Below are 15,664 nucleotides of genomic sequence, written 5' to 3'. Positions count from 1 at the left end.
GGAGGCCACACACAAATCATTCTCTCTGGTAAAGCTCTTGTATCATCTCCATTTCATCCCAGTTTGCTAGTATTCCAAAGGATGGCTCCAAATATCCAGTGAATACAGATCATCCACTATACTCAGAAAATAGGCCCAAGGTTGAAAATATTAATTCTTCCTTTGCTTATTTTATTTTCAGGAACTTCATGACCTTGACTTAGCCTGAGCCTAAAGTAGTGGCTGTAAAAATAGATCCAACATTCTCTTTAATCTTTAATTAAGACAGGTCCATTGCTTTGTTTATAACCTTAGTTTCTATGTACTGCAAGTCCACCAATAGCATTATATAGGATTAGGAACACAATCTTGATTCAACACAAGACACTGTTCAAAAGTTACAAGAATGTGATTTAATAAAATGCCAGTTTCAGTTTAAAAAAATGTACAGAAGATTAAAAATTTTAAAAAAGAGCCCAGGATTCGTACTTAGCTGTCTTATGTCAGAACTCATACAAACAACTAAGCACTCTTCTTGGGGTTGGGGCAAAAGCTATTTAGTTTTCACTGTACATTGACTACACAAAGGGTTTTAAATACTAAGGCACTCCTCTGGCAGTCTCAAAATGTAAACTGCTCCAATTCCCTCAATGATGAGACAAAAGTTCAGCTTTAATTGGATAACTAACAGAATCAGCCATGCTACTTAATATTTATTGACACATATCTTGTGCCCATACACCACTGGTGAAAAGTTCATAATATCATTCATTCATTGACCAGATGTAGTATTAAAGTCAGCATGTGTCTAGTCAACAACTTATAATTATGCTACTTCTTGATTGCAAGACCAATCATGACCTTATGGAATGATTAAGGCAAGCACAAGAGGCTCAATAACCCACACTTGTTTCTATTTCTTATGTTGTAACATCTCCCCAATGTACTGCACTGCTGTTAAAAAATATCATGACATCAACATGCACGATAATAAATTTGAACCTGTATTCAGACTGACTTTGTCCAACAGAAAATGGGAAAGCTCCAGGTGAATCAGAGAGGCTTAAAGAAACCCAAAGCTACATAAACAGGCTTATGAGGTTTTCTTGCCCTGTTCTCTGTTTGCTTTCTTCTTCTGCTTCAGTGACTTCAGTTCTGTCATTCCTGCCAATGTTCTATATACCCACATGATCTGAAAAAAAAACAAAGTGGTGAAATTTCTGAAACATTAATCAAATACTAGACAAGTGAAAACATAAAATTAAGTAGAAGTGAACTCATACCACAATGATCATTGTATTCAGCAGAAGTGGAGTTGAAAAGACGAGAGAAATAAACATGCCGTTGGAGTCAAAATACTGATACAAAGAAAATAATCTGAAAGAAAATAAACAATTTGAGCTTCTGGTTTAAACATCAGGACATGCTTGAGCCAAAGAAAATATATTTGAAATGTTCAGCAGTTTGTCCTTACAAAAGCAACATTACAAGCTTAACTAGATATTGAAGTTAACACTCTATTGAAATGAAAGTTCAATATTCATATTAGATTTTAGGGAAAAGACAACAACTTGGAATTATTTAGAATTTTCTATGAATTCCATTTATGACAGGTTAAGTTGAAGTATTTCAAAAAGAGTAGAATCAAATATAGAAATAAGCAATTTCTCTGGCCTACATTGGTGATTGTCACTTCCACCAGCAGCAGTTGCCCTTTTCTCTTCATTCATGTTCAGCCACCTAATCTGCTCACTCATGATGGCATTCCCTCTATTTCAAATAACCAATTCTGGCAAGTGATTTCATATCTGAAATACTACCTTTAATGACTTTTTACTTGAATTTCCAAAATCTATCTGTATTTTTAGCAATATTGGACACTATGGTAGCATAGCATTTAGTGCAATGTTAATACACCTCAGGGCATTCTGGAGTTCAGAGTTCAATTCTGGCATCATTCTGTGAGGACTCTGTACATACTCCTGTGGAATGCTTCGGTTTTCCCTGGCTCTTCCAGTTTCCTCCCACAGTCTAAAGACCATCAATTAAATTGGTCATTGTAAATTGTCCCATGAATAGGTTAGGGTTGTGTGATTCCAGGCGACATGGCTCGAAGCTCCAGAAGGGCCAGCTGTATTGTTAACTAAATAAATTAATATGTAATGCCTTAAATAATCAAGATGTACACCATAATATTACTGATAGTGAAGTCCATTTGCCATTTTTGTCCGTATCTGCCATTTTATTTAGTTCTCATTTTCATTTTCTATATTTCTTCTTACCATTTTCTATGACTTTGAACAATATTTTCCCTTGTCCCATAGATAAATTGTCCAGATGAGCAGTGATAATTAGGGTTGTAAATAAATAACAAACTTAACAACATTGGACTATCCTATGATGAGCAATTACCAACTTTTTAATTTACTCACAGTTCCAATTATGAAAAATGAATAACCAATAATGAGAGATACTAGTTACAGAGTTTTATATAAAAATACATTATAAAGCTTCCACAGCCTTTACCTCCAGTTCATTGCAGCCATTTCATTGATGTATTCTGCACAGTATACTAACACAACTGAAAGAAAAATTCATTATGATGCATATTAGAAAGACTTGACCATTTAACAGTTAAATCAAAGTTGGTTTCATTTCAAGTTTTCATTAATTTAACAGAAAATTTCACATTCCAACATAAACACAAATTTTTATTATTCCATGCTTACGAAGAATTTTAAAGAATCTAAAAACAACCGAAATGCATCTGGAGGTTGAGTGCCAAGGCAGAAACAAATTATCTGCAGCTTTCTACTACTGATGACCAGTGGAGAAAGAGAGACTTCTCATTTCATGCCCAATGCTTCCAATAATTAGAAACTAAACATTTTTATTCTTTCCAATCAAAACAGAACTCAAACAAATTCTAGAAATGTACTCTTTGCACTGAAGTACAACACTTCATCTACACAATCCTGGTATCTAGGATTACTTCCTCTAGAAATAAAAATCCCACATTGGATCTATTTTTTTACAAGATTACAGATCTAATTTACATCTGAAATGTAAGTATAAGTGAGCAGGACTGTATCCATATATTAATCCATTTGAGCTGTGAAGCTGAGTCTCTGAAACATGGGTTTCTGTAATCACGAGATGATCACCTATGAACTTGCTCAAGTCTCATGAAGCCTGATTAACAGATAAATTAATACCTTTTTATTCACAACAAGGTATTCTCCAACTAAGATAGATAGCTCTATTTCCTTAACAATTAAGGCCAAAGTCTAAATAATCTTGACAGTGACACCTGAACGTTAATAAGTGGCGAATCACTGATGACTAAGAAAGTTTGCCCATCTACAGGCACTTGTATTTTTCATCTTGAATGCAGAGAATTAAAAAAAAAAATTGCCTTCTATTTATTTTAAACTTTAAAGCATTAATGCAAATTGTCACATTTGTTACTTCAAATTTTGAAATAGGATTAATACTGTTCTCTTAACCCTAGTAACACAGCATTTGCTTTTAAGTAAGGTAGCTTTCTACACTATTTACTTGAGGATTGCAGTCACAGAGCATAGTTACTCTTGGACCATTGAAAATAGTGATTTCACATAGCAGAGATATTTTTAGGTAAGTGCAATTCTATCCTGGGGGGGGGGGGAAATACCAACAGGAAGAGGGAACTTAAAATACACACACATTTTAAATCTTTGTCGTAACTGAATCTTGCATCAAAATGCAATACAATGTTCTGTTTAGCTTCATACATGGAAATCTAACGGAAATATAATATTAAGCTGCTCATCTGTTCAAAACTACTGATGTAATATATTACATCTGTTATACAAACTGATAAATTAAAAATACTCAAAATAAACAAATTGCTTATTGCAATGAAGTAATATTAGAAGTTCTTTTCAGTCAGGACCCCAAGAACCAAGAGCTAGGTTATACAGACAATGAACTACCAACATCCATTTTATCACCTAACTGAAATACCTTCATTGATCTGCTTTGCACTGTCATCATTCATTAAACTCATCATCACTGTAACACATCACCATTTGACCTCTATGCTCAGCCTATTAATATTACTTCTACAAGTCAAAATATAATCACCATGATAACTAAATTTATAGTTTGAGATTTAAACTCACAACAAACTCATACTGATACCTGATCTCAGAAATGTCTGTGTGAAAGATATTCTAACATTTCCATATTTTGTTCATTGTTTATACTAAGTTCTTCAAAAATGTACAGGGATTTACTGTACTGCACTACATAGTCTGCAACATAAATAAAGTTGCATTACAAAAGGATGATTCTCTAAATGTGATATTAATGTTCACGAAGTAAAACTTCATGCGATAATTGTGTAAGTTTAAGGTTTATAAAGCCCATAGTTCTACAAGGATCTCTGATTTCCTGACAAATGGCAGTAATTAAAAATAAGCAGCAAGATTATCCCCAACACTGGTGCCCTGAAAAGTTTTCCTCAGGCTCTTATTCCCTACACACTCAGGTCTGTATACTAATTCTTCCGATTCTGATTCTTCCGAACAAGAATAAACATAAGGTCTGTAATAATTCAGGTAGAAATGAACTTACGTGGAGCATCAACTCCAGCAGTGAATGTCTCTATGAATGATTTGGTTTTATGTTCCAAATACTTTTATATTGTTAAATATAATTAACAAAATATTGAAATACACACCTGAATTAAAGACAAAAGATTGGGGTTCAGTTTGGCGAAAAACCTAGTCACTTAATTTAAGCTGAAACCCACCTAGTAACATCTTTCCATTAGTTAATTGGTTAATTGCACAGCAGTCCATATTGGAATAGATTTAGAACGTTTATAAAGTGCCACACTGACCTCTAGTGCCTATGAGCATATACTGCAATCCCTGGCATTACCACAAATGATGTATCTAGTTTCAAAGTTCAGATTCAGTTAAAGAGATTAACTTGCTTTTCAACTCAAATGAATCAGACAAATTTGTTTGCCTTGCATGCATAGTCATCTAATTTTTTTTCAAATAAAGCAGTATTGCTTATCAATTATAAAGGGTCATGGCTGAAATAACTAGCAACACAGCAAATGCTGGAAAAACTCGATCACATAGCATCTATGAAGTGGAATAAACAGACATTATTTCAGGGAAAAGTTTACCATTGTCTGCTCCTTAAATGCCTTTCAATTTTGAGCACCTCCATAAGGTCCCTCGATTACCCCTACTCCACTTGCCACCTTTTGCACTTCAAAAAAGAGGACATCCAATATTTCTCCGTAACTGAGATACTCCATCTTAGGCAACATCTGATTAACTTCCTGTGCACATTCTCTGATTCCCTGGAGCATACATATCCTTTCTATATTGTGACAATTTAATTTGCAGACAATAATCCAGATGTGGCTTCACCAGTGTTTTGTAGAGCTGTACCATAACTTCATTGTTTTTATATTCTATTGTCTGCCCAATGGAGGTTAGCATCCTGCCAGCTTCTTTCCTCCCTTATTGACCTGTGCTGTTGCCTTCAGGGACCTTTCGACATGTACACCTAGGCCACTCCACTCTTTGTGCATTCTGTTCTTATTTTACCTCTGAAAACATCACTTTAAATTTATCAAGGTTAAATTACACTTTCCATTGCTCTGCAAATTTACCACCCAATCAATCTTTCAGTAGCCTAAGATTATAGCATAACCTATTTCAATAGCAAATCAGAGGACCTAGCAAATACATTCTGAGAGTAAATAATTGTGGATAAAACAACAGCTATCAAGTGAGAGACTTTTCAAAGAGAGCTAGTATGAGTTCAGGGACAGCAAGTTCTAGCAGAGGTGAAAAGCAAGGATGGCTGGATTAGGAAACCTTGGATGGCAAAGGATATTGAAGGTTGCAATCATGGTACGACAGTGGCTGAAAAGTGATCAGTGTAATTCAAACAAGGAATCTGGCAAATCTGGAAACTTACAGGACACTCAAATACTTGAGTGAAAGGAAAACTCGAGAAGCCAGGGTTGTTTACAGTAATAAACACAGGAGATTCTGCAAACGCTGGAAATTCAGAGTAACACACACAACCTGTTGAAGGAACTCAGGTCAAGCAGCATCTATGGAGTAGAATAAACAGGCAACCTTTTGGGATAAGATCCTTCATCAGGACTGGAAAGGAAAGGGTCCAAAAGCCAGAATGAGAAGGTAGGGAGAAAGGAAGGAATACAAACTAGAAGGGATAGGTGAAGTTAGGTGGTAGAGGAAGGTGGATAAAGTAAGAAACTGGGAAGTTACAGGTAGACAAAATAAAGGGTTGGAGAAGAAAAAATCTGATAGAAGATCAGAGCATGGGGAGGAAGGACAGCAGGAGGGGCACCACGGTGATAAGCAGGTGTGGAGAAGGAAAAGGGTAAGAAGGGAACTCAAGTGGGGAAATGAAGCAGATGGGAGTGAGACAGGGAAAAATAACTGGAAGTTGGAGAAATCGATGTTCATTCCATCAGGTTGGAGGCTGCCCAGATGGAATATGTGGTGTCATTCCTTCATCCTGACAGTGGCCTCATTGTGGCAGTCGAGTTGGCCACAGACCGACATGTCAGAATGGGAATGGGGTTAAGAATTGGAATAGTTGGCCATCGGGAAATCCTATTTTTTGAAGGTTTTTGAAGAGTTGTTTGGGGCCTTGAATGGAGTGAGGGAGGTGGTGTGGAACTTTTGCTGCTTGCAGGGTAAGTGCCAGGAGGGAGAGCAGTGGGGAGGGACAAATGGATAAGGGGATCAAAGAGGAAGTGATCCATGCAAAAAAGACAATGGTGGAGTGTGGGGGAGCAGGGAAAGATGTGTTTGGTGATTAGATCCCTTTGAAGATGGCAGAAGTTGCAGAGAATACTGGATGTTGAAGCTCATGGGGTGGTAGGTGAGGACAAGGTGAACTTTATCCCTGTTAAAAGTGCTGGGGAGATGGGATGAGGACAGATGCCCAAAAAATGGAGGAGATCTGGGTAAGGGCAGCATCAATGGAGGAGGAAGGGAAACCCCATTCTTTGAAGGAGGACATCTCTGATGTTCCAGAAAACAACTTCTCTACCTGGGAACAGGTGTAGTGGACACAAAGAAACTGAGGAAAAAGGGATGGTATTTTTACAGGAAACAGGGTAGGAAGAGGTATAGTTAAGATAGCTGTGGGAGTTGGTAGCTTTATAAACTATATCGGTAGATGGTTTATCTCCAGGGGAGAGAGGTACCAGTGGCCTTCGAGGCTGTGGACTCACTTTTGGGGCCTTTGCTGTTCATGTTCTGTGCAGTAATTGCTTACTTTTTTTTATTGCTTGCACAATTTGTTCTTTTTTTCACACATTGGATCGTGTACAGTTTTTTGTGGACTCTATTATGTTTCTGTTTTGTGGCTGCCCGCAAGAAGATGAATCATAAATGTATATGGTATACATACTTCAGATAGTGAATATACTTCGAACTTGGAAGTAGACCAAGTGAATTTAAGGGAAGTCAGGAAGTTGGAAGCAAAGTTGATGAAATTGACAAACTCAGCATGGGTATGTTAAATAGCACCAAAGCAAATGTCAATGTAATACAGAAAGAGCTGGGAGCATTATGAGGGAAGGCTTGGAAAATAGTCTGTTCCACATAGCCAATGTAAAGGCAGGTATAGCTGGGGCCCATGTGGATGCCCATGGCTACAGTTTAAGTTCAGGGAAAGTGGGAGGAGCAGAAAGATAAATTGTCGATTCTGCGGACCAGTTTCGCCAGACAGAAAAGGATCATGGTGGAGGGGAACTGGTTGGGCCGATTGTCGAGGAAAGAGCAGAGTGCTTTAAGGCCTACTCAGTGAAGAATACAAGTGTATATAGACAGTGGACATCCATAGTGAAAATGATGTGAGTAGAGCCGGAGAAGATGTTGCGGAGATTGAGAGCATGTGAAGTGTCGTGGGTGTAGGTGGGAAGGGACTGAACCAAGGGGTTAAAATGGACTCACAGTATGTAGGCATGAGTTCAGTGGGGCAGGAGCAGGCAGAAAGGCTGCTTTCAAGGACCATGATACTTTATTGACATTTATAGAAGTGAAGACAACCCAAGGTGAGATCTCACAAAGTTTGAACATCAGTATTTTAAAGCACTAGATTCAGACTGAGTATTTAATAGTCTTTGATCCTGTATTTTGAACACCAAAACAAAAGGCAACTTACTCATAAAAAGGAAATGGGCAATCTGTAGTCTGTAGAATCTGATTGTTGTCAGAGTTAGGATGAAGCAGAGAATGTGAAAAGTTATCAGCCCAATCAGCCATGGCTCTGACCATTGAACCTGTACAACAAAAGGAACAGATTAAAATAAATCACAATTTCTCTTTCATTATTAAATATTATACGTAGAAAAGGTAAACAGTTTACACATTATGACCAAACTGTTGTTACAAGGTCCTACTGCAGCAATTACTTTTTTCCCCCCAATTAGATAAGTGGCTTTTTATACACCTGCAATTGGTTAAAAGTGAGAAACCAAGTCCAGTGTTCCTCAAAGTGTCACTTTGCAAACAGGGACCCACATACCTCACAGCCCCACATTCCTCACAGCCCCGCATTATGGACAGGGGCCCACTTTCCTCACAGCCATGCGTTACGGACAGGAGGCCATATTCCTCACAGCCCTGCATTAAGGACAGGAGCCCACAATCCTCACAGGCACACACTATGGATAGGTGCTTACATTCTTCACGGTCGTTATGACAGGAAGCCATATTCCTCACAGCACATTACGGACAGAGATCCACATCCCTCATATCCCGCATTATGGATAGGGGTCTGCATTCCTCACTGTCATTACAGACAGTGAGCCACATTCCTCGCAGCCCCACATTACGGTCAGGGGCCACATTCCTCACAGCCCTGCATTACAGATAGGGGCCAACATTCTTCACGATTGTCACAAATACTGGGCCATATTCCTTGCAGTCCCACATTACAGACCAGACATTGCTGCACAACACAGCCCGACATTATGGACAGAGACTGCTGCAACACGTTATTCTGTGGATGCGATAGACACACCCAAATGGTACACTGCCATCCAGGTGCCAGGATTAGGGATATCTCATACTGGGTCCACAGCATTCTAAAAGGAAAGGGTGAGCAGTCAGGAGTCTTGGTACATGTTGGCAGCAATGCACATGAGGAAAAGAGATGAAGTCCAGAAGACAGATTGTAGGGGGCTAGGTAGAATGCTAAAAAGGACTTCCAGGGTAGTAATTAGAGCATAAGAGCATAAGAAATAGGAGCAGAAGTAGGCCATCTGGCCCGTCGAGCCTGCCCCCCATTCAATAAGATCATGGCTGATCTGTCCGTAAACTCAGCTCTATCTACCTGCCTTTTCCCCATAACCCTTGATTCCCCTACTATATAAAAATCTATCTAACTGTATCTTAAATATATTTAGAGAAGAACCCTCAACTGCTTCCCTGGTCAGAGAATTCCACAGATTTACTACTCTCTTTTGGAAAAACAGTTTCTCCTCGTCGCCCTCCTAAATCTTCTTCTATAAGATCCCCTCTGATTTTTCTGGGAGTACAGTCCCAGGCAACTCAATCTCTCCTCATAGGTTAACCTAGGCATGGGCAAACTACGGCCCGCGGGCCATATGCGGCCCGTTAAGCTTTTTAATCCGGCCCTTAGAACTTGATGAAATTATATTAATAAACCTTGTTAACGTTTTTTCCCCGCAATTCTGGCATTTTCCCAATAGATGACGCACTCTATATACATTTGTGGCAACCCATTTCCTGGCACATCCGAACCGGCCAGCGTTCCGGCTAAGGGAGATAGCCTGCAGGGATTTGCGAGCACAGAGCTTTGGAGCCTCTGCGCCATGGGGGGCAGGTTGAGGGAGGCATAAAAGTGAGGCTGGGGATTTCGAATAAAGTTTTTTTCTTCGACTGCAGTTACCGACTCCGTGTCGTAATTTTAGCGCTGCATGTAGCACACCGCTACACATTGACCTTTGTTGAGGTGCAGCGTATTACTCCACATTTGTGCTTTACTCTTTGTTCGGCTCGACCTATTTGTGTGAACAGGCATTCAGCGTCATGAACATCAACAAAGCCAGCCACAGATCCAAGTTAACTGACCAACACCTCAGATCCATCCTGAGAATCACCACAACAAAACTAAATCCAGACTTTGATGTGCTGGCTAAAAAGGGAGACCAACAACACTGTTCCCACTGAAATTAAAAATAAGTTTCTTCGTTGTGTTATGTAAAAATGCATTTGAAAATATTTTTTTCAATGAGCCTTACATGTTACATGTCATTTCTGTTAAGTGATGGACATGAGTAGTGCTCAGGTGCACGTACGTTCTCAAAATAAAAAAATGCGCTCCAGATCAAATAACACGCTCCGCATACTGGCGCACTGTCACTGTTCTGTCCTTGTGCTGGTCGTTGTTGAGTTTTGGCACAGGGGACAATTGAATAAGAAGGAGCAGGACAAGTAGATCTGCATCTCCTACCGTTTTTGAAATAAAGACAGCCAGGAGGAGAGTGATGATGATAATATCTTGAAGGATAACAGAATTTTCAGTGCTTTAAAATAATAACTGTTACTATTAAAAAAAGCTGTATTTTATTCATTTAATTTTCAGTGTTTTAAAAGTCATTTCAATAAATAGCTAAATATCATGGGACTTCAAAGACAGATATTTTGTTGTAATGTATTTGTTCATTTTCAATTGAAATTAAAGCACATGTTTTCTACATATCCCATGATATTTTATTTTCTCTTATGAGGTGTATTACCAAAACACTCCGTCCATCTGCTCCTGGTCCGGCCCCCCTGTCAAATTTTAGAACCCTTTGTGGCCCACAAGTTAAAAAGTTTGCCCACCCCTGGGTTAACCGCTTCTTCTCTGGAATCAACCTGGTGAACCTCCTCTGCACTACCTCGAAAGCCAGTATATCCTTCCTCAAGTATGGAGACCAGAACTGCACACAGTACTCCAGGTGCGGCCTCACCAGTACCCTGTATTGTTGCAGCATGACCTCCCTGCTCTTGAATTCAATCCCTCTAACAGTGAAGGCCAACATTCCGCTTGCCTTCTTAATAACCTGTTGTACCTGCAAGCCAACTTGTTGTGATTCATGAACAAGCACTCCCAAGCCCCTCTGCACAACAGCATGCTGCAATCTTTCACCATTTAAATAATAATCTGCTCTTCTATTATTCCTTCCAAAGTGGATGATCTCGCATTTACCAATGTTATTTTCCATCTGCCAGACCTTGGCTCACCCACTTAACCTATCTATATCCCTCTGCACACTCTCCACATCCTCTGTACAGAAGAATACAGGGGATCTCATTAAAACCTATCGAATGTTGAAAAGTCTAGAGAAAATGGAAGTGGAGAAAACGTTTCCTGTAGTGGGGTAATCTAAAACCAGAGGGAACAACCTCATAATAGAGGGACGTCTTATTTACAATGAAGCTGAGGAGGAATTTGTGTAATTTATTACCACAAGCAGCTGTGGTAGCCGGGCCACTAGGTGTATTTAAGGCAGAGCTTGGCAGTTTTTTGATTGGACATGGCATCTAGATTATGGGAAGAAGGCTGGGGAGTGGGCTTGAGGAAGGGAAAAAAAGAATCAGCCATGATTGAATGGTGGTGTAGACTCGATGGGCCAAATGGCCTAATTCTGCTCCTTTGTCTTATGGTCTAACGTGGCTATGGCAGCCACTACGGTAGAGGTTGACAGATTCTTGATGAGTCTGAGCACAGAAGGTTACAGGAGAAGGCAGAAGATTGGAATTGAAAGGCAATTGGATCAGCTATGATTAAATGGCAGTGCAGACTCAAAGGACTGAATTGCCGAATTCTACTCCCATGTGTTATGGCTACAATCAGAGACTGGAGCTCCACACAGCCCCACTTGAAAGAATACGACTGGAGTTCCTCATGGATCTTCTTCCTTTTCTTCCTCTGACTTTTAATGACGATTGACTGTCCAACTTAAAGGAGCATTACTGCCACCAACTGGACTGAAGTGTGGTGCAGTGAGTTGGGAAATGAAACTCTACTAGTTCTTTAGCAAATGAAAACTAAATTACCCTAAATATCATTTGGCATCTCTCTAGAGCAAGGGGTTTAGATGGGGTGGAGTTTGTTAGGTGTGTTCAGAAAGGTTTCATGACACAATATGTAGATAAGCCTACAAGAGGAGAGGCTGTACTTGATTTGGTATTGGGAAATGAACCTGGTCATGTATCAGATCTCTCAGAGGGAGAGCATTTTGGAGATAGTGATCATAATTCTATCTCCTTTACAATAGCATTGGAGAGAGATAGGAACAGTCAAGTTAGGGGAACATTTAATTGGAGTAAGGGGAATTATGAGGCTATTAGGCAGGAAATTGAAAGCTTACATTGAAAACAGATGTTCTCAGGGAAAAGTACAGAAGAAATGTAGCAAATGTTCAGAGAATATTTTTGTGGAGTTCTGCATAGGTACGTTCCAATGAGACAGGGAAGTTACGGCTGGGTACAGGAACCGTGGTGTACAAAGGTTGTAATAAATCTAGTCAAGAAGAAAAACTTGCAAAAGGTTCAGAAAGTTAGGTAATGTTAGAGATCTAGAAAATTATAAGGCAAAATGGAAGGAGCTTAAGAAGGAGATTAGGAAAGCCAGAAGGGGCCATGAGAAGGCCGTGGCGGGCAGGATTAAGGAAAATCCCAAGGCATTCTACAAGTATGTGAAGAGCACGAGGATAAGACGTGAAAGAATAGGACCCATCAAGTGTGACAGTGGGAAAGTCTGTATGGAACCGCAGGAAATAGCAGGGGTACTTAATGAATCCTTTAGTATTCACTATGGAAAAGGATCTTGGCGGTTGTAGTGATGACTTGCAGCAGACTGAAAAGCTTGACCATGCAGATATAAAGAAAGAGGACGTACTGAAGCTTTTGGAAAGCATCAAGTTGGGATAAGTTGCTGGGACTGGATGAGATGTACCCCAGGCTACTCTGGGCGATGAAGGAAGGGATTGCTGAGCCTCTGGCGATGATCCTTGCATCATCAATAGGGATGGGAGAGGTTTTGGAGGATTGCGGATGTTGTTCCTTTATTCAAGAAAGGGAGTAGAGATAGCGCAAGAAACTATAGACCAGTGAGTCTTACTTCAGTGGTTGGTAAGTTGATGGAGAAGATCCTGAGAGGCAGGATTTATGAACATTTGGAGAGCTGTAACATGATTAGGAATAGTCAGCATGACTTTGTCAACGGCAGATAGTGCCTTACGAGCCTGATTGAATTTCTTGAGGATGTGCCTAAACAAATTGATAGAGCAGTAGATCTAGTGTATATGGATTTCAGCAAGGCATTTGATAAAATACCCCAAGCAAGGCTTATTGAGAAAGTAAGGAGGCATGGGATCCAAGGAGACATTGCTTTGTGGATCCAGAACTGGCTTGCCCACAGAAGGGATAGGGTGGCTGTAGATAGCTCATATTCTGCATGGAGATCAGTGACCAGTGGTGTGCCTCAGGGATCTGGTCTGGGACACCTACTCTTTGTGATTTTTATAAATGACATGGATGAGGAAATGGAGGGATGGGTTAGTAAGTTTGCTGATGACACAAAGGTTGGAAGTGTTGTAGATAGTGTAGAGGGCTGTCAGAGGTTACAGCAGAACATTGATATGTTTCAAAAATGGGCCTAGAAGTGGCAGATAGAGTTCAACCCAGATAAGTGTGAAGTGGTTCATGTTGGTAGATCAAATATGATGGCAGAATATAGTATTAATGGAAAGACTCTTGGCAGTTTGGAGGATCAGAGGGATCTTGGGGTTTGAGTCCATCGGATACTCAAAGCAGCTGTGCAGGTTGACTCTGTGGTTAAGAAGGCATGCGGTGGAGCTGAGAGGTAATGTTGTTTCTGTATAGGACCCTGGTCAGACCCCACTTGGAGTACTGAGCTCAATTCTGGTTGCCTCACTACAGGAAGTATGTGGAAACCACAGAAAGGGTGCAGAGGAGATTTGCAAGGATTTTGCCTGGATTGGGGAGCATGCCTTATGAGAATATGTTGAGTGAATTTGGCCTTTTCTTCTTGGAATGAAGGAGGATGAGAGGTGACCTGATAAGATGATGAGAGGCATTGATCGTGTGGATAGTCAGAAGCTTTTTCCCAGGGCTGAAATGGTTGCCACAAAAGGACACAGGTTTAAGATGCTGGGGAGTAGGTACAGAGATGTCAGGGGTATTTTTTTTTTACTCAGAGAGTGGTGATTGTGTGGAATAGGCTGCCGGCAACAGTGGTGGAGGTGGATATGATATGGTCTTTTAACAAACTTTTGGATAGGTACATGGAGCTTAGTAAAATAGAGGACTATGGGTAAGCCTAGTAATTTCTAAGGTAGGGACATGTTCGGCACAACTTTGTGGGCCGAAGGGCCTGTATTGTGCTGTAGGTTTTCTATGTTTCTATAGAGCCTATAGACTGTAAATAATCTTCCCCTTCTTCCATCAATTCAACAGTTTTATATATTCTGTAAAGGAGTCTCCACTTAAGCTCATTATCCCACAAGTCTTGCCATAATTCCCAAATTCGTTGCACCAATCCCTTATCTTCTGATTTGCTAAGTGTAATGTTTATATCCATAGATAGGCTTTTAACAGCTTTTTTGGGCAAACAATCAACCTGCTCATTCCCCTCAACATCTCTATGTACAGATACCCATAAGAGGCAGACATGAAGACCAATACTTTGAATAAGAAATAAAGGAACCAGGAAATACAGGGAAGGCCAGCCAGGCACCTGCGAAATATTACAGCGCAGGGCGATGACGTCATTACGCCAATTAACCTAGACGACGCCTCAGCAGCGCAAACAGAAAGCCCACCCCAGTGACGCCTCAACGTGACCAACCTGAGCTTCTCATCGTTAAGCCACACAACTCGTCGCCGTTCTTTTTCACTTACTGACAACAGGATAGTCCACAAGTTGGTGATACGCAGCTTGCTGATGTCATCCACGGGCACTGCTCTCGCTTCCTCCTCTTGCTCCATTGCAGCGGCGGAACTTATACCGGAAGTCCCGCCTTCTCTTCTGCCTCCGCATTATGATACAGGAGTTGGGATGGAGTCGCGATGCCATTGGTCCCCTTTGCTGTCGCTCACCCATGAACTGAGTTTGCTGTTGATGCCAACATTGAAGAGTAACTTCAATGGTTGATTTTATGGTTGATTTTCAAACGGAATTAGCCGAAATCTGAGTTAATTTGAAATAAAAAGCGAAGTTGTTACAAATACTTGTCAGGTTAGAGTAGCATCTGTGCAGAGAGAAACATAGTTAACGTGTCAAGTCAGTGACTTCATGAGAACTGTCCGACGTGAATTTAACTCGAAAGCTGTACACATTGAAAGTATTTTATGCCATCACTGCTAGGGAACAACCCAAACAGATAACCTCTTAGACCCTATTATCACATCAGAACTCCGTCTGTTTGGACGACTGCACTTGACACAACAAAGGGGAATGGACAGCCGGCTGCTCCTTTCTGATCCCAGATGCTGTCTAACTCACCGTGTTCCTTCAACTTAATGTTTTCGGCCTCAGATTGCAGCATCTACAGCCTCTTGTCTCTATGTAACATGTCGAAGATGTGGGACCT

The 15,664-nt window shown here is 40.3% G+C and overlaps 1 protein-coding gene across 1 annotated transcript; it reads right to left on the bottom strand.

The window, feature by feature from the left end:
- Positions 1-373: 373 nt before the first annotated feature.
- tmem18 (transmembrane protein 18) lies at positions 374-15,097 on the bottom strand. Its single transcript, XM_059982001.1, has 5 exons — positions 14,973-15,097; positions 8,197-8,314; positions 2,506-2,560; positions 1,263-1,356; positions 374-1,171 (listed from the first exon to the last, which is right to left on the bottom strand). Exons 1-5 carry the CDS (start codon positions 15,057-15,059, stop codon positions 1,073-1,075), a joined length of 453 nt encoding a protein of 150 aa, XP_059837984.1. The 5' UTR covers positions 15,060-15,097; the 3' UTR covers positions 374-1,072.
- Positions 15,098-15,664: the final 567 nt, after the last annotated feature.

This window comes from Hypanus sabinus, chromosome 10 (assembly GCF_030144855.1).
Source record: "Hypanus sabinus isolate sHypSab1 chromosome 10, sHypSab1.hap1, whole genome shotgun sequence".
Taxonomy (NCBI): domain Eukaryota; kingdom Metazoa; phylum Chordata; class Chondrichthyes; order Myliobatiformes; family Dasyatidae; genus Hypanus; species Hypanus sabinus.
The sequence above is the reverse complement of the archived record's forward strand: the minus strand, read 5'-3'. Positions and strand labels throughout refer to the sequence as shown.